This window comes from Pseudochaenichthys georgianus, chromosome 3 (assembly GCF_902827115.2).
Source record: "Pseudochaenichthys georgianus chromosome 3, fPseGeo1.2, whole genome shotgun sequence".
In the NCBI taxonomy this organism is placed as follows: Eukaryota; Metazoa; Chordata; class Actinopteri; order Perciformes; family Channichthyidae; genus Pseudochaenichthys; species Pseudochaenichthys georgianus.
In genome coordinates, this window is record NC_047505.1 from 40,773,141 (window position 1) to 40,793,911 (window position 20,771).

Sequence of the window (20,771 nt, forward strand, 5' to 3'; positions counted from 1 at the left end):
ACTGCATAACATTGGGGAGATGAGGTGATCATGAGCTCAGCAATGGAAACAGAATTTAGAAAACTAAAAGGAAACCTAAAACAATAAACCACGTCTTACAGCATGGCCTGTGCCCTGTACACGAAGCAGGATTTTCCGTTAGCGAGGTAACTTCAGGGTTAACTCTGGGTTTCTGGTCCTACGACGCTGGTTCACTTCTTACCGGGGTAGATCTCCATGGTAACTTATGCTGAACACCAAACCTGCTCCGGAGCAGGTTTGGTGTTCAGCATAAGTTATCAAGTCATATTGGAAATACAGTTTAAACTGCCGTTGCAGGAAAGAGGTCCGGCAAAAATCACCGACTGTGTGAACGTGAACATGAATAGAATATCACCTCCCATGTTCAGAGCAGTCTGACTATTATAACATTAGCATTATGAAAGCTTACTTAAATATCTGCCACAACATAAGTAACAGGATCAAAGTAACATTAAGTGCAGTCCGTGACACTGAGTGCAGATGTCAATGTGTCCCATTATCATTCATATCACATCATATCACATCATATATTTCCTTATCTGAGTCAGCTTCTCGAGCTGTCTTAAGGCCCCTACACACCAATCTGACACCAAAGAACACGTCCCGACAGACCCGACTGTTGTGTCGCCTCACGTCTCTTGCATCTTGGCCAACAGTTGCACTGGAACACACCGCAAAGACTTCAGCCGACGGCCAAGTAGCACATACGAACTGCGCATGCGTGAGTGGCAATAACTCTCCTTACCAGCAGGTGGCGGTAGTGTGTATTCGTCATTCAAAAGAGGCAACAACCGGAAGACAGACTGCGTGATACACCGAGAGAAGAAGAACAGACTGCGTGATATAAACAAACAACAAATTCCATTGTTCCATTCCGTTCCATTTTCACTCTACAGCGAGAAGCTCATGGGGCTTTCCCGAACCTGTGTCGAGAGCTGGAGTTAAGTGAAATCTCAGATTTGCCTTCTTAATCGTTTGTTTGGGTCCCTCACTTCCGTTTCGCTTCTCATGCACTGATTCGCTAGCTGAACAGCCAATCAGAGTGATTTCTTTAGCCGACGGCCTTTTACCGACAGCCTACCGAAGTTGTCGGCATGGCCGAAAAGACACGACGGGGTGGGACACACCAATCTGAGTAGGGCGTCCATGTTTGTGATTGGTCAAATCAAATGTTGCTAACCCCGCCCCTTTCACGTGAACTCAGCCGGACAGAGAAACCCTGGCTTGAGTTACCGAGTTGATAACCAGCGTCGTAGGACCGCCAGATAACTCAAACATATCCAGGGTCTGTTGAACTGGCTTCGTAGTACAGGGCACTGGTCTTGTCTGTCTTAGCCTCTTGTGTCACAATTTTAATTGTAACCACAATAAATATATGTATGCATTAAAGTCATTTTTCAGCACACCTTGCATTTTTAGCTGGCAAAGATCTTTAGTACACATACTGTAGATCATTTGCAGACATCCTTTTAAAATGTTTACCCATTAAGATGCAATATTAAATATTATTGAACAATTATATCAAAACAAAAAGTGAAAATCAAACTAGTCAGTACATGTTAGACGCTTTTATCCAAACGGACTTACAGTTCAGTACTGTGGGCAATCCCCACAGGAGCAGTTCGGGGTGAAGTGTCTCGCCCAGGGACACAACGACATGCAGTGGGACTTCAACTTGCTCAACATTCTCTCCCGTGATACGAAGATCAGCCCACTATCCCACTGAGCCATAGTCTCCCCAAATTCAAGGTATAGAAGATGTATTTCCCCCACGCCAGATTATAATTACCTTTTTTATTGAAATGCCTGTTAAAACAATGGAGAAATAAAGTAATGAAAATGAGCTCACCTTCTCAGAGTCCATTGCACTGATGACCCACACACAGTGTGCATTGTTCTCATATTGAACAGGGTAGTTAGGCGAAGTTATGACCCCTTTGGGCCCCCTTAGATTGCTCCCACAGGTACGAGCTACAAAGGAAGAAAGCAAAAGAAAGACAGAGTTTTAAAAGAAATCAATCAAAAATTACACTCAGATTGGAAATGGCCTTGTTCCTGTTAAGAGAAGGGACAGAGGGAGAGTGTGCCAGCGACGGAAGAAAAAGGTTCAATGTGACCAAAACTGACACTGTGGCATTTAGACACTGAATTTGGTTGGACCTACATACAAGTACAAACAGTATACAGTCATCAGTTATACATATATGGAGAACACATCTAAAATAATCAATACTGTCAGTGAACCAAATATTTAAAATGTCCTGAAATCAAATCAATCACAATGTCTTTCCGCATCTTCCTTACGTAGGTTTTTGGACAAATACCAGCAGCTAGTGAGATTGAACTGATTACATTTTTAAATGTAGTCCTACAACAGAAATCAGAAAATGGTTAAACATGTTACTTGGAAAAACAGTTGAAAATCCAATATATGTAAATAATAACATTGAATAAAAGTTCATGCTGCCGAGAACAGGAGAAACAAGGGATTATTCTAGGAATTGAATCAAATTGCAATAACAATGAAAATATCATGAGATCCAGAAGTGTACAGAGTGATTTCTTTAAGACATATTTTTGCATTGATACAAAAATAAATATCCATAACAAAACCCCTGTTGCAGTTGAAGAAAACAGTGTGGGCTGTGGTCTGATGACAAACATATCAGCAAGTATCAGGGGTTTGATTAGAACAACATATTGCATGGTCATATTTTGTCTATCAGGCCATGTCTGGTCAAGCAAACAAGGTCTTTTAAATAATTGAAGGTCACGATGATCCCAAAAGAAAACAACAGCAAATTAGAAAACTACAAACCACGATGAGGTCCGACATCGTCTACTCTTAAGATGTGAGGCTTCTCTCTGAATAATGTTGCAATAATAAACAACACATATCTTAAAGGTGACATGTCATGCTTTTCCGGTTATTACCCGTCCCCTTGTGTGTTATGAAGGTTTTTATGCATGTAAACGGTCTGCAGAGTCAAAACCCTCAAAGTACACCATGTAGGGAGTAAAACTCTAAAACAGAAAATACCTCCCCAAAACGCCTCGTTGGAGATACGTCACTGTCCATTTGATTCTTCCGGGTACATCATGATGTCATGTCGTCCCCGGAACGAAATGGACAAATCCGTGGAGCCGTTACGTTACGTCCGCGGAGCCGTTACGTTAAGCCCCCGCTGATTGGTCCAAATTGACCAATCCACGGACTTCCTCACACACTCAGTGCATGCAGCTCTGCTGATCTCTCCTCCCTGGCTGCAGGCTGATAACTGACAGTTGGGATCGCGGCGAAATTCTCTCTGCAGACCCATTCTCACAGCGTTTATCAACCTTTTTCTTACTCAATATCAAGCCACACTTATTGTTTTTACTTCGTCTGTGACTTTGTGTGTGCTCAGGGTGAGTTTGGCTGTGTTTCGCTGTGTATCGCTAAACAAGGAAATCACACCTCCACGGAGCTTAGCGCGATTCACAACGTCCCGACTGGTCCCGACCAATCGGAGCACACTGGGCTCACAGGGAGGGGGGGCAAGAGCTGCAACGAGCCGTTTAGTGGAGAGAGTGAATACACATACTTTACAGAGATGCTGTTTGAGAAACCAATGTGAGTTTGGAAAATTGCACAGTATAAATCTATTCTAGTAGACCTCAACAATGGAATTATGATCAGTGGAAATGGCCATGACATGGGACCTTTAACATCTGCTAAAGGACAATCCAAGGGAGCTGGGATGGGATCGACAGGTCAACTGGATTATTATATGTTGGTCCATTTAAAGTATATCTGTACTAGAATTGTATAACAATTCATTCAATAGCTTTTGTTTAGCAAAAGCACAACATACTAACAATATAATTTAACTATTTTTGATAATAGTTATGTTCACTCTGCTTTTGATACCTTTGATCCTGCAGCGTCTCCAGGTCGTCTTTTTCAACAACATTTGTATATAATATCTTTCCAAAAGCTTTATTTATCCATATTGATCTTGTCCTATTTGATACTTAGGGTAATATGTCTTGCGTTCAGTTCCTCATAAAGTCACCCATGTGTTAATGTCTTAAAGAGACATTTTGGCCAAAAAGTATGCATAAAAAAAAAACTTTAAGATTCACAGTTATATTTAAATGCTTTCTTGACATTTCCACTCAGCTTTAGACAACCAGCACGGTCATCATTGGGAGGACGTTTATCTGGTCATATATCTGCCCTTTATCTATATAATGAGTTAGCTGGAGGCGATCACTGCCATTATATGGAGGCGAAGGGACTAAAAAGGACATAATACAGAATAATAGTCGGGGTGAGGAGTAAGACAGATATGAGATGAAATAATAGAGCAAGGAAGTTTGCAAATACAGAAAGGTTGAGAGACAAAGTGAAGAGACGTGAAGGAGAGAGGTTGGAAAGAGACGGAAAGAGAGAGAGAGGGTGAAAGATTATAATGTGAGGAAAGGGAGAGAAGAGAAATGAAAGGAGGGAGGGCAAGAGGCAGGACAGAGACAGAGGCATACCACGGGAGAGAGGGGGGAGAAGAGGACCTCCGATGACTGATCTGCCTGTTAATTAGAAAAGAGAGCTGAAACACACTGTGATACACACACAGGTACACACACACACACACACACACACACACACACACACACACACACACACACACACACACACACACACACACACACACACACACACACACACACACACACACACACACACACACACACAGGAACACATTCATGGCGATTCATCCCAAAGACCAGCTTCTAATTAACATTAGAGTCTCAGCAGAGAATGAGAGAGGCTCATGGGTTTGATTCCCAGGAGAGAGATCACACCAGAGAACACAATACACCCGCAGAGCCACAGAGTAGGAACTTTAATTTCTGCCTGCCTCTTTGACCGCCTCTTTTCTTCTCTCTCTCTTTCTCTTTTGGCGTTCACTTTTCTCTCTGTGTATTTATTCTTATCCATAATTACCAATGTTTGATGTGGACAATGTCAAGGCATAAATCAATGTCAAACATATTACTTTATTTGTACAGTTCTGCTGTGTTGTGTCATACTGAAAAATCTCTTTTTACATCTTGGATTTTTCTCTAAAATGTACCCTTCTGTAGTTTCTGAAGTAACATAAGTTGTTCCACAGTTAGTAAAAAGATACATACTTTCTGCATCTGCTTTAACACTTTATGAAGGAATACGAAATGTAATGCATACTGAGTGAAATCCACGCAGTCAACAACTGTTACTGCACTAGTTTATGTTAGGGAAGTGTATTTTACTCAATACTTAAATCTAATTACCAATCACCCGACTACTTTTCTTCAGCTTTAATGCTGGACAGAAAGTGTGCAGTGTGTTCAGTTTTTGCTGAAAACAGATGCGTAAGGAAGCCGATGGTAATCATTAGACTCAATACTAATTAAAAAATACACTAGAAAGCTACATGCAGTCATAATTAAAAAAATGCTATGATAGTATTCTGTGATTCATAGACAAACAGAAATCATTCAAAATTAGATACTGTTGTCATTTGATTCAATGGCACAATAACCCACTCTTCCATTAGGGAATAGCCTTGATCAATTGTCATATTGGTTTTCTTAAATGTAGTGAAATGTATTTTATCCTTGAGAATTCATACCATCAGTAGAAGTAGAAGTAATCGTTTTTCACTTACACTAACAAACCCTAACATTAGGTCAAGGTCACCCATCATATCATCGCAATATCATCATGTCCTTCCATCTCTCTGACTGTCTCACTCTGCCGTCATCGACTGTCTCTTTCTGACAAGAGTAGCCAGTATCATGGAGGCAGGCAGATTCCTGCAGTCACAGACAGACACAAACACCCAACCACACACTCTTACTATAATACAATCTGACAGGGACCCTATAGTGTGTGTCTGAGCACAGGGACTTCCTGTCCGTCAAACACACCCACAGCTCAAGGCGAATACTGTTGCAACTATGAAGTGTGTGTGACATTGTCCTTCGGACACTTGCTGTCAATGTAAGTGTGTGTTGTGTGCACACACACTTTGGTGTGAATGCTCTCTGTCTGCCTTTTTATTGTGAAGTATTAAACCCAACAGGGTATTCAGTAAACATGCGGGTATTGAGAGCCCCTGCACTCACACTGTTATTTATTTAGTCACTCAGCCATTCAGTCAGAAAGTGAATCATGATTTCAAAACATCAACAAACACCATGTCAATTACTTTGATACCATTCACTGTGTTTTCAAAGAGAGTAAACTTTTATAAAATGCCAGCAAAGTAAAATACCCAGACCCATCTTCCATAATGTCAGTACTGTAGATGCAGTTATTCAATCTTTATTTCAGACTCAAGGTCCATATCACATACAAAATACACAACAATAAATAAGATTAAAAAGCTTCACAAAAAAACAGATGAAAAACATAAAATGTGCCTCCAAATCATGGAAGAGAACCGGGTAGAACTCTTCACAGGGTTAATTAAAATCGAGGTAACATGATTGTCCGAGTCTTCTAGGCGACACATGAATTTGTACATTACATTTCTTAAAAGGGCTTGATAGGTAGGTACCCCAAGTTAACAAACAGCTGGCTGGCACTGTGCCATCTTGGTAACCTCAGCAGCAACCGTATAGCATCATTGTATGCAACTTTTAGTTTTTGCATGCTGCTAGCCTTGTAGTTACTCCACAGGTGAGCCGTGTACAATGGTGTACAGAAAGCTTTAAAAAGTGATACCTTGACATCTACAGAGCACTTGTGAAACTTCCGCATTAATATGTTTGCCTGGGCATACAGTTTGCAGCGTTGTCTATGGATGTCTTTGTCATCTGTGAGATCATCAGAGATATACAGTAATGACCAAGTACTTAATCTCACTGCACACAAGAAGAATGTTGCTACTGAGAACAAAATTAGGAAATACAGCCTTTTTATCCTGTTTACTTCGCACAATCATGATGCTACTCTTCTTGGCGTTATACTTCCTATTAAAAATCAATGTCATACTGGGAACAAGTCCTCAGAAGCTGTACGGGGAAAAGATGATTATATCATCTGCGTACATAAGGTGGTTGACAACAGTAGCACCGATGACACAGCCAGTTTTACACAAGTTCACTTTCCTAGACAGATCATCCATGTACAGATTAAACAGGTCTATAAATAGGTCTATTGTGTTTAATATTGTATGTTTAAAGCCAACTGGTTTATTTGTATTTCTAAGTTTTTTAATGACTTTGCATGGAGAGCTCTCAGGTCTCAGTGTGCTCTGAACCTTTCAACCCTCCTGAGCAGAGGAGCTCAGACAGGGACCGTGTGACTGTGTCAGTGTCCAGGCTGATAATTGAAGGTGAACAGGTTAGACATCAGGGATTTGTGGCTTTGGAACAACAGCACAGGGATCTCAGGCAGCAGTAAACACCATAGCATAGGTGGACTTTGTTTATCCTTTTATTATGATCAACAAATCCCCTGAAGAAAGGAAAACTAACAATGAATATATCCGACTAACACCCTTTGTGTGGGCAAACTTTAATACAGCTTACACATTCCTGCCATGAGAGTCCACTGATAACCAAATCCTATTAGAAGCACATTTCATGTCATGACGTTGCATTTACGTGACATGCTCCTGCCTTATGGTGAACATGTATAGTATCAGTGACCCTCATTTGGACCCCCTGGACCTCTTGGAGGATAATAGCTGGACATCAGGGTTGATGGTTTAATTCCTGGCTTATTCTAACTGTATGCTGAGTGTCCTTAAGCAAAGCATCTCTGTATGAATATGTATATGTAAATATAAATCTGTTATTTGTCCTATTTTATTGATGTGGGGCAAAGTTGTTATTAATGATGCTATGTAAAAGTATACATAGTTGCTTCATGCACACAGTATACAATCCAAACCAAGATAGACTCAATGCAAATCGATACGGAGCAGCTGGCGTGCTTTGAAAGACACGTCCTTAAGCTGTGGGTGGACATGAACCTATTGTATGAACAAGCTCAAACTCTAATGCATTGACACCTAGTCATAAGAGTTTCAGAGGGAATGACAGGTGAAACTTACTTCTGCAGATTGGTCTGTGGTCACTCCAGGCAGCCAGTGTGTCAGTGACTCGCTGACAGGTGATACTTTTAGATCCTTGTAGTACATAGCTGTCATCACAGCTGAACTGGACGCTGGATCCAATTCTATATAAGGAGACACAACAGGAACAACACTTGTCAAAAAAACAGTAGAAACTCTATAAAATCTAGCACCCACTGCCTCATAAGGGTGATATTGTCACACTTGTAGAGACCTCTTACACTCCATCTAGGGTTATGTCTTAAGAGAACTGAGAAGGAAGATAATTGTAGAAGTAATGTATGAATGATGGCCTTGATATTAATGATGCATTGGCTTTTAGATCCCTGTGGAACAAATCTGTCTCCACAGATGACCCAATTAGGATCTATAATTCCTCTCTTAATGTAAGACGCTTTATCTTTTATCACTTATGCCTTTTTCTCAATGACTGATTTGCTTTCCTTTTATTAGTTCATTCTTTCCCTTTTTCACTTATCTGGCCTCGCCTCTCATCATTTGCTCTTATCATTCCTGTGTTCTCATTTTCTCCAACACCTCGCTGTCTACCTCGTGAGAGGGACATTCAACCATCTGAGTGGAAGACTGCATTGTGTCTTATCTGCAAAGCTTAATGTCTCCACCCCGCTGATGCACACCACAGTCTACCACCTGGCCAAACATTTCCTACGTAGGGTTCTGGGTGTTCAGAGGCTCCACCCTGTTGTTAAACACTGTAGAGTTTCACTGCCTGGCCAAATCTCTCTGTTAGTGCCTTTGTCAGGGAGGGTCGGGTCATTCACTTTACAGCTTCTGCTACTTCGGCGACGCTGATGACACTGAAAATAACTCCCATCCAGACGCATACTGTGAAATTTACAATTACAGGAAAGAAAACTTTGTAAACTAAAAACCTTTCTGCTGCAGTTGTGTATGTGGAAGTCAGTGAATCAAAACTGCCGTGACACACTAAGTGACAGCCACACGCAGTTCTGCACTGCCCAACAGTGAAAACTCTTTTGTTATCTCTACAGCAATGTTCTCTCTCTCTATTTCTCCTGTTTTACTTCATCACACCCCAACTCTGTTCCAGTTCCTGCTCCTCAAAGCTTAATGATGATTACATACAAACCTGTTACACACACCAACCACATCCATGCCAACATGCATACAAACTGGCACACGCTCAGAGACAAACACACAAACATGCACACACACTGAGGTAATGACCTTTCACTCCACTAAACTCCACTAATAGTCCCGCAGAGTTTGTGCAGTCAAAGTTGCTAATGGTAAAGAACACACCAGGAGCTGGGCATTAAAAGATGATTATCCTTTAGAGTTTTTTTTGGCCTGAAAAATGTATCGTAAAAAGGTAAAATAGTATACCCGTTTTGATGCTCTGACAATAAGGAGAAAAACATATACGCAATTTAGCCGCCACTGATGCTAAGTGGTTGAGTCATAGGGAGAGGTGATCATTTTATAATTGCTCAATCCTGACTAAATGAAATACTGTCTTTCTTTGTACTGATAAGATGGCAGACATCATGGAGTGAATCATTTAAAATCCCCATGACCACCAATTCCTTGTTTATTGGCAAATATTCTACTTTTTAAAAATGACTTCCCATTCTCCGTTAAAACCCTTTTATAGGGAATGACCCTTTAAACCTCCTGGAGGGTCATAAGTAATGAACATTGTTAAATGCTGATGGTTAACAGTGGGTCTCTGGACAGGGTGCCCAGATCATTTGCTCTATGCAATTTTAGTTTTTTGTCAAAACAATCACAAATGCGCAATATTACATATGCTTATGAATTGATGTATTCACACACACTTGACCTCCATGCCAAATGTCAGCCCTCCCCGGGCGAAGAATCAAGCAGTTACACTCTCAGAGGAATTACCTTTTTTGATTGTGTGTGTGTGTGTGTGTGTGTGTGTGTGTGTGTGTGTGTGTGTGTGTGTGTGTGTGTGTGTGTGTTGAAAATTATATATCTGCAGGTTATAAACTATAGCAGCTCTTACTGTCCTTTCCTATAAGGTTGAGGGTTGTGTATTTCTGCTGAAGAGCACTAAACAGCCTTCCCCTTTATGAGGATTTAAAAAACACTGCAAATAGGAATATTAGTTACATAAGGTCGTTCACATCTCAAAAGCCAGATATATAACAAAAGGCATACAGACATACATTAGTTATGATGAGGTATAAACCAGAAAACACTTCAGTCTCATGGAAAACGGCGGAGGAATTGGACCAATTCTGGGAGCAGAACTGGGACAGAGTTGTACTCACACTCAAATACAGAAACAAACTGTGGTTTATGAAGAAATAACTTCTAATCTGAACTGGGCCCTTAAGCCACAATGTCTGAAACCTCCAAATAATCTAGACATACAGAAACATTCTTATTTGAAAACATGAGGTGTCATCAGATCTAAACTAAGCTTACCGAGCTTTTTTCCTCCATTGCACATACACGTATTTTGTAAAGCCAGGGAAGGGGAACAGCTCTGGATACTGTGTTGTGCCAACAAACATAATGTGTTTTTTCTAAATACGTTTCTGTTTAGCCTGCTGCAATATTTAATGTTCTTAAGTAACAGTTAATCAGTCAAAAAATACCAGCCCACGAAGTTCTCTCCTGATCCTTTTGATTATCACTCAATTGTGCTGGCAACAACTAAGCTGTTCTGACTTGTAAAAAGAACAACATCAACATAGCACATGCACATAAATTGAGTTAGCATCCCCCGTCTCCCATGTCATCTAAACAATGTATGTGCCAGGTTTGCAGATTTAAGTCCATTGCCAGAAAAATACTTTTGGGTGAGAACATTTCTGCAGTCTGGAATCTATATGCATATATTATTGATCCACAGGCTGGTCACAGGATCAAAAATATCTAAGGCACTTGTTGTTGTTTAATACATTTGATTTGGCAAGGATTGACTGACAGCAGTTAAGTCTGGAATAGAGGGAACTTACTGGAAGGTTGATCCCATCCTCTTGCCATTTTCTGGAACTCCAGGATCTGGACAAACATCCCCAGCAAGACCGCTTTGACTCACTGAAAGAAAAGGGAAAATATATGGTTAGCAGTGTGCATTTGCAATGTGCATTTGAAGAGGATATTTTCACACACTTTAGGGACATCTTATACAGTTTGAAACATGTACGGCATAAATGAATGCTGACGGATAAAACATTAAACCAGTTCTCATATCACTTTCTACAGTAAACTGAAAGTAAGATGGGATTAAAGTCATCTTTGTTATTGTGACCACAAGCATCCAAGTCTTTTTTTAATTTTTCAACATGTGATGACTGTCAAGGATTTAAGCAGCTCCAACAGTGAGAAATATCCCCATCTGTTTTTGAAAATTCACAAAATTAGGCAGGCAGCCTTTGAATTTTGAAATAGATCATTGCTCAGTTGACACAGGATCATGTTTGAACAATACACAGGCCTCAATATAAAAACAAGGCCTTCACCTTTGTTTTTCCACCTGACAGATATAAGAAAAAACGATTTAAGGATTTAAAAAGTGTTTCATCAAAGAGCATCAATGAAAACCCCCATTATGAAAATCCTGTTGTAATACATCTCTCAAGGGAACGCTCCAAAACTAAATAAACACATCTCAACCACCTTGCTGGTCAAAAGGAAGAACAAGAGAAGAAAAATGCCACCAGGGATGTTTTTTTTAGTATATACTTTAGGTCTTACAAAGTATGTATTGTTGCATGTACTATGCATACTATTTGGGTATAGCATTTCCTCAACTAATGCACAAAGGATTGTCGGTTAAAATAGCTAGATAAGTGGGCTGTCTTGCATACTGCAAAATGCGTCCAGATGCATTAGGACGTTGTGATGTTTTTGCAATCTGTATTTGAGATATTTATTGGAATGTATTTAAAAGGTATCGTAGTAAAGGTGTATATATATGTATATATGTACATATATGTTTTAATTTGACAGCAGGCATGTTAAGCCTACTTGCAGTGCTCTCAATTACACATGTGCTTTACCTGCAATGACAAGTCAAACTTTGTCAGGGGGGATTCTGGGTTTTTCTTGTAGGCCAATTATAAATTGGATAATATTCATAAAAAGAAGAGTCAACAACCATAGATTATTTCAGACAAACAGTGAATGAAGTCTTCCATTATAACTACAAGGCTAAATTAAGTGAGTTTTTACATTTAAGAAATGAATACAAATATTAATTAACCAAATATTCTATTCACCAAACCCATAAAGACATATTTGCATGTACTATGCAAACCTAGCATGTCAAATGTAGCTAACGTTACAGTCTGGTGTACGTAGCTCGACGTTAGCTAACTGTTGAAGACACACATTACATCGATAAATGAGAACACTCGGCTTCCTCTCATAAAAATAAACCATCTTACATTCATATAGTGTTTATTTAGCCTATATTTCAGTCATTCTTTATCGCCTATTTTTGTTGTTTTTCTCCGTAAAAGTGCGTTGCTGCCAGTAGCCAAAGCCGGCTAACAAGCCTCAAGTCAATGCATTTAAAGGCAGTCGGTAAATATCATAACTCTTTTTTCTTTCTTTTTTTAAACGTTTTAACTTCATAGGTCGGTGGGAGACGAAGATGTTTTACACAAGCAAAAGTTGTTTTTTTAATACTGTTTTTTAAAAATCAAAAAGTATTAGCATCATAACGTACTCAAAGTAGCCTACACAATGTAAAGATATACAACTCATTATGGCTCATTTCAGGATAATATGGCACTAATGTGAATAAATTAACTCCAGGTTAACGGTAGGTACTCTTGCTATCACTACTCACCGACACTATAAACCTTTTCCCTCATGCTAGCCCTGACAACACCGGTAAGCACACCTTCATCTAGGCTGCACACCTTCATCTAGGCTGCACTGCTGTACGTATCCTCACCAACCTGATCTCACCAGAATGCGTGACTCCACCACGACTTCTTAACACCACAATGCGTGGTGGAGTCACGAACTTTGTTACATTTACGTGTCGGCACCACGCAAACAACCCCAATAGCCGCGTTCACACTGCGGTACTTTTCCCACAAAGGTTCATGCGAACTTAGTTCATGCGAACTCTTTAGTTCGTATGAACTAAGTACAGATCGCGTTCACACCAGAAAAAGTCCCTGGGGGTGGATTAGGCAAATGAAGCCGCTGACGTCACTTCTTCTTCTTCTGCTTTGGGTTTACTGGCAGGCCGCAACCCACTTCACGGCGTATACTGCCGCCCAAAGTCCCCGGCCGGAAGTCCCCGGAGTTGGGGACTGGCTTCAGTAGAAGCTGCTGGGAGTCCCAGCAGCTTCTACTGAAGCCTTCCGAGTAAATCCCCAGAACGCCGACACCTCCTCATCTCTACCGCTCCCATGTTTTATTTTGTGTTGCCATAAGTTAGTCTCTCTGCGTTTCTGCGCTGGGCTAATGCTAATAATGCTAATGCGAGGATAATAAAATGGCGGCTTCACAAAACTTTTTGGGAGTTTTACGGGGCGGGGTTTGCAATTCGCCCAGCCAATCAGGAATATAGCTCTTTTCTCAAAAAAGAGCCGCTCGAAAGTCCCTGCTTTCTAGCAGGGACTTTCGAGGGGGTAAAAAGGTTCGCATGAACTACTTTTAGTACCGGGTCTTTTTGGTGTGAACGCGATCATGAACTAAGTTCGCATGAACCTTTGTGGGAAAAGTACCGCAGTGTGAACGCGGCTAATGTAAAGTGAATGAGGCTCCTTTGTCGTGGTGCACACACGCATTTCTACAACGTCCCGCAGTGAGCTTTTATTCTATAAAACGGTTTTTTAAATCTACTTTATATCTTGTAGTAACTCACGGGAGGCTTCTTTTATTTTATTTGTATTCATAATAATTAAAAAAATTCGTCAGAATGTAAAAATTACATTAGTTACGAATTTGTGTTCTCAAAAAACAGTGCATTGTGTGTAATGCAACTGTGATTTTTATTAAATTAGTTAGTTTTTAAGGAAGGCCAGAGCTTCAGCTGTGTCAAATAGATTGTTCCATTTAGTTAACGTTATTTAAAAGATAATGATCATGTCCCCTGTATTGTATTACGAGCGTCCATTCCCATTGGATAACGGAGAATTGTACACCCGGAGGTAAGAATTCTCCTTACTGTCGATTGATTATACAGTGATATCTGCACTACTCATCGACTAAAAAACACCAGATTATCCTTGTTAATTACACAACATTGATTGGTTTGAATTGTGTGCAATGCTTTTGTATTTTTCCCCTTCGATTCGGAGAAACAAATGTTTTTTCGGAGTTTTAGGATGGCCGAAGACACTACACTACCCAGAATCCTCAGCTATCGTTTGGGACTACACCATGTGCTTAGCTTGACAAACCCCGTGATCAGTCCTCAACCTCTGTGATTGGATGCGCGAAGTTTACACAGAGCGTCAAAAAGGACTTTGAAATGGAATGAAACCCATGGACGGCACACTATTCAAAACAGGAATCGAACGTGTTCCCCCCCCTTAGGTCACAGGCTCCTCCAACAGTGCTACGCAATAAAACAGATAGGCCTACACAGAAAAAATAGTGAAATAGTGCAATAAGAGTCTACAAGTGATTGGAATATGATATATTAGATAAATAATTTCTAAGTAGCAGCCAGATGAATGTTATGGATGTTGTTTCTAAGTTCAGTTGTTTAATAATCGTATAGCCTGTGGGATGAAGCTGTCTCTGTGTCTGGTGGTTTTAGTCCGGATGCTGCGGTACCGCCTGCCAGACGGCAGCAGACAGAACAGTTTGTGGCTGGGGTGATGGGGGTCTTTTATAATCCTGAGGGCTTTCTTTAAGGTTAACCTGGTATTTTTACTCCACTACATTTATTTTAGTTACTTTACAGATTTGGATTAATGATGTGAAATATAAACAGCCCTTAAATCAGACTTTAGTTACACCTGAGTGAAATTCAGTGAAGGTGATTGTCAAGTGCCAACAATCAGGCAAGATATTTGATAGTTGGTGCTTGAGAAGACTACATATTTATCTGCAGATCCGTTTAAAGCATATTCATTACTCGTTATTCTCTAATAGTTAATTAAAAACTGTATATAATTGCTATTTTGCACATCCCTTTCAAGATTTCAAGATTTTCTAAGGTTTATTGACATATCATATACACAACAGTGTAGTTATGCAATGAATGAAAAACTTGAGTCACAGGTTCCTCAACAGTGCATTACAAGACATCTATCAATATGTGTGTATACTTCCACCATTACACTGTCGTATTCTGCACATTTCTTATACTATCTACATACATAAGATTATAATTAATGTGTATAATATCAGTTAAAATAAGTGCTTCAACATAGTTAACATTGCAGGAAAGTTGATTGTCAAGTTTCAAAACAAACCATGCAATTTAGACTTTGTCAGGCTTAATATTTAGATACCCCCAAAGCTTTTTTCCTATTTAAGATAAGATAAGATAAGATAAGATAAGATGAACCTTTATTAATCCCCGAGGGGAAATTCAGTTGTACAAAAGCAGCAACAGGGTAATTTAAATGAAGACCTTAACCTAAAGTATTCTTTAATGTTTAAATAAAGCCTTATTAGTTAACACATCCTCCTATCAGGCACTAAACTGTTTTATTCTAGATATCATTTGAGTATCTTCTTGATATTTTCTATTCTATATTTATATCATTGACCTTCTACTTTCCCACTATTTTGTATGTACTCTTAATATTTAAATGTTTTCATAAAATATAACACATCCATTATGGGGGGGAAAACTCTGACTGTTGTGTGTGCTTATGCACCCAACAGCAGCTCAGAGTATACGGCCTTCTTGGAGACCCTGGAAAGAGTCCTGTATGGGGCTCCTGAAGGGGACTCTTTAATCTTGCTGGGAGACTTCAACGCACATGTGGGCAATGATGGAGACACTTGGAGGGGCGTGATTGGGAGGAACGGCCCCCCTGATCTGAACCGGAGTTGTTACTGGACTTCTGTGCTAGTCATGGATTGGCCATAACAAACACCATGTTCGAGCATAAGGATGCTCATAAGTGTACGTGGTACCAGAGCACCCTAGGCAGAAGGTCCATGATCGATTTCGTTATCGTATCATCGGACCTGAGGCCGTATGTTTTGGACACTCGGGTAAAGAGAGGGGCGGAGTTGTCAACTGATCACCATCTGGTGGTGAGTTGGGTCGAGTGGCGGGGGAAGCCTCTGGATAGACCTGGTAAGCCCAAACGTGTAGTTCGGGTGAACTGGGAACGTCTGGAGGAGGCCCAAGTTCAGGAGGCCTTCAACTCACACCTCCGGCGGAGCTTTTCAGGCATTTCTGTGGAGGTTGGGGACATTGAACCAGAGTGGTCGGTGTTCAAAGCCTCTATTGCCGAAGCCGCGGCGGGGAGCTGTGGTCTCAAGGTCCTAGGTGCCTCAAGGGGCGGTAACCCTCGAACCTCCTGGTGGACACCGGTGGTCAGGGAAGCCGTCCGACTGAAGAAGGAGGCCTTCAGGGATTTGTTATCCCGGGGGACTCCCGAGGCAGTTGCAAGGTACCGACAGGCCCGAAGGGCAGCAGCCTCATCCGTGGCCGAGGCAAAGCAGCGGGTGTGGGAGAAGTTCGGAGAAGACATGGAGAAGGACTTTCGGGCGGCACCAAAGTTGTTCTGGAAAACTGTCCGACACCTCAGGAGGGGGAAGCAGGGGACCATCCAAGCTGCGTACAGTAAGGATGGGACGTTGTTGACCTCAACTGATTGAGTGTTGGGGCGTTGGAAGGAACACTTTGAGGAACTCCTGAACCCGACAACTCCGCCCTCTATGTTAGAGGCAGAGCTGGAGTATGACGGGGGATCAACACCAATCTCCCGGGGGGAGGTCACTGAGGTCGTCAAACAACTCCACAGTGGCAAAGCCCCGGGGGTGGATGAGATCCGCCCGGAGATGCTGAAGGCTCTGGGTGTTGAGGGACTGTCATGGTTGACACGTCTCATCAACGTTGCGTGGAAGTCGGAAACAGTACCGAAGGAGTGGCAGACCGGGGTGGTGGTTCCCCTTTTTAAAAAGGGGGATCAGAGGGTGTGTGCCAATTACAGAGGCATCACACTACTCAGCCTCCCCGGGAAAGTTTACTCCAAGGTACTCGAAAGGAGGGTCAGGCCGATTGTCGAACCTCAGATTGAGGAGGAACAATGCGGATTCCGTCCTGGTCGTGGAACGACGGATCAGCTTTTTACTCTCGCAAGAATCCTGGAGGGGGCCTGGGAGTACACTTATCCGGTCTACATGTGTTTTGTAGACTTGGAGAAGGTGTATGACCGGGTTCCCAGGGAGTTACTGTGGGAGGTGCTGCGGGAGTATGGGGTGAGGGGGTCTCTACTCAGGGTCATCCAATCTCTGTACTCCCAAAGCGAGAGCTGTGTCCGGGTCCTCGGCAGTAAGTCGGACCCATTTCCGGTGAGGGTTGGCCTCCGCCAGGGCTGCGCTTTGTCACCAATCCTGTTTGTAATATACATGGATCGGATTTCGAGGCATAGTCGTGGGGGAGGGGGTCTGCAGTTCGGTGGACTAAGGATTGCACCACTGCTTTTTGCAGATGATGTGGTTCTAATGGCTTCATCGGTCTGCGACCTTGAGCACTCACTGGATCAGTTCGCAACCGAGTGTGAAGCGGCTGGGATGAGGATCAGCACCTCCAAATCTGAGGCCATGGTTCTCAGCAGGAAACCGATGGACTGTCCACTCCAAGTAGGGAATGAGTCCTTACCCCAAGTGAAGGAGTTCAAGTATCTCGGGGTCTTGTTCTCGAGTGAGGGAACAATGGAGCGTGAGATGGGCCGGAGAATCGGAGCAGCGGGAGCGGTACTGCAGTCGCTTTACCGCACCGTTGTGACGAAAAGGGAGCTGAGCCAGAAGGCAAAGCTCTCTGTCTACCGGGCCATTTTCGTTCCTACCCTCACCTATGGTCATGAAGGATGGGTCATGACCGAAAGAACGAGATCGCGGATACAAGCGGCCGAGATGGGTTTCCTCCGCCGGGTGGCTGGTGTCTCCCTTAGAGATAAGGTGAGAAGTTCGGTCATCAGGGAGGGACTCGGAGTTGAGCCGCTCCTCCTTCGCGTCGAAAGAAGCCAGTTGAGGTGGTTCGGGCACCTAGTTAGGATGCCACCTGGGCGCCTCCCTAGGGAGGTGTTCCAGGCACGTCCAGCTGGGAAGAGACCAAGGGGTAGACCTAGGACCAGGTGGAGGGATTATATCTCTTCGCTGGCCTGGGAGCGCCTTGGGATCCCCCAGTCAGAGCTGGTTGATGTCGCCAGGGAAAAGAAAGTTTGGGGCTCTCTGCTGGAACTGCTACCCCCGCGACCCGACCACGGATAAGCGGGAGAAGATGGATGGATGGATGGATAACACATTCAAAAGTGCTTTACAAAAATGAAAGACATTTAGAAAAAGGCATTTTAAACAGTCGTTAAAAAGCAACACAATCTTCCTGCATTGCAATTACTCTAAACGTGCAATAACGTGCTTTAGCCAGTAGGTGGTTTGGGTTAAAAAGCTGTCCAGTTTACAGTGTTAACAAAATAAGATATACTGCTGTTTCTGGTTTAGTTTACGACGAATATTATTTTGTTATTGTTTTGATATTTGTAACACAAAAGCGATGGAAAAACCCCACAGCAACACAGAAAAGATGGCCTTAACATGACCCAGCGGTCTAGTAGTTAATAAAAAACAATAATATCAAAACAAAATATGACTACTAATTTATTGTGAAATTAAAACAGAACAGTAAAAGAATAGTTTCCGGTCTATTCTGATGCCCGATCTCTGGAGATAAATAAAGAACTATGACAGATGTGTAATATTTAATGCAGCCAAACCATTTATTACAATGCATTCATGTGATGACTTTCAAAGAGTAAAGCAAGCACTGCTGAATAAAGTATGATTTTCTCTTTTACGAAACCTTTTTCATATGGAATGCAGTTGGAGGTCAACCAATCAAAGAGCTTGAGGACTATCACGGGGTTTGTCAAACAGAGCACATGGTGTAGTCCAAACGATAGCTGGGGATTCTGGGTAGTGTAGTGTCTTCTGCCATCCTTTACTCCTGGGAATGGACGCTCACATTACCTTTAAGGGCAGCCGACATAAACGAATGCCGTGCTTCCATGAGCGTCAAATCCCGACGCAGATGGGAATACATTGCAATCAGTTGAAAGCTATTTGCGTCCCTTTATGACGCTGAAGGAGCCTAGGAGCGTCACAATTGGACGCCACGGACACTGACCAAACGTCGCTATTGGACGCTTAGGGAGTGAGAGTGTGTTGGCTGTGCATTTAGCTGTGCTTTCAGGCCCCTCCCCTTTTGGGAGCGTAGGGCAGAATTAGGAGGGAATTCCGTCTCGTAGCGTTTGTGCACTGTTTTGAAATGCCACTCCTAAATTACCCTTCTTCGATAAAGCCACGCTCACATTGCAGATGAGACAGATGGACATTGAATTGGAATAGATACAAAAATAATCATCCTCCCACTCGGAGTGAAAATTATATATGTTTTGCTTCTGCCATGATTGCGGTCTTGTGTGTGTGCGGACTGTCTGGTGTTGACATGGTGTTGACACGGACAACGTTAGCGAACTAGTGCACTGCCCACTGCCCACCAGCCACGCCCCGACACATGGGGTCACGCCGGCCAATCACAAAGCTTTGATGCGTTCAAGTGCATTATTCTCGTACAGGAAGATTATGTTATAGGACATTAACGATAAAACTGAATATTGTTGTTCTATTTTTAGACACATCTCGCGATCGACTGGGAATCTCCCCGCGATCGACCGGTCGGCACCCCTGCCCTACACCCTACCCCTCCGTTTGCGCGTTCACGCGGAGGGTCCACCATAGGGCTGTTCCAAAGCAACGAGTGTGGATGGGGAGTGGGCTATCAAGCCCTCAAACAGCGAGTCTGCAGCGGTGCTGACTTGAGACCGGTCTCTACCATGGATGTATAATAAGAACTGGATACAGCGTGGGAGGCGGGGCCTCATTCATTCCTATGAGAGTTGCTCATTAGCACATGATGATAAAATGGCCCAACTTTTGAGAGAGTGAAACGTCACAGATTACCCGGCATGCCTGAGAAGTACCCGTATGTGCACTCATAGAGCATGCGCAACCAAAATGCTCATTCACATCAAGCACGTCAATTTGCGTACACGTAACAGCACCTTGCGTTCATGACAGCATGGTAATTAGACCCTCCAGAAAAACGCGGGCTAAAATCCTTGATTATGCGGGCTAAAATCCTTGATTATGCGATCAAACATGCAGGGTTTTATGTGATTTTATGCAGTGAAATTGCGGGAAGTTGCGAAATATGCGGAAAAAATAAATATTGGGCTGTCTTATTTATTTATTCTCTCTCACACACAACCTGCCACTAACGTTAAACCCCTTTACTATTCAATTAAACACATTCAATGTTTATTTATTGTAAAAGCAATTGGGCTATTTTAATCACACTCTCTCTCTCTCACACACACACACACACACACACACACACACACACACACACACACACACACACACACACACACCCACACACACACACACACACACACACACACACAC

At 42.3% G+C, this 20,771-nt stretch overlaps 1 protein-coding gene across 1 annotated transcript in view; it reads right to left on the reverse strand.

Annotated features, from left to right (window-relative positions):
- Positions 1 to 20,771, reverse strand: part of LOC117442575 (CUB and sushi domain-containing protein 1-like) — a 260,136-nt gene that overhangs the window by 196,191 nt on the left and 43,174 nt on the right. Inside the window, exons 6-8 of the mRNA XM_034078545.2 lie at positions 11,102 to 11,183; positions 8,109 to 8,233; positions 1,871 to 1,992 (exon numbers count right to left, since the gene is read on the reverse strand). Of these exons, the coding sequence (XP_033934436.1) occupies positions 1,871 to 1,992; positions 8,109 to 8,233; positions 11,102 to 11,183 (329 nt within the window). The remainder of the gene's footprint in view (positions 1 to 1,870; positions 1,993 to 8,108; positions 8,234 to 11,101; positions 11,184 to 20,771) is intronic.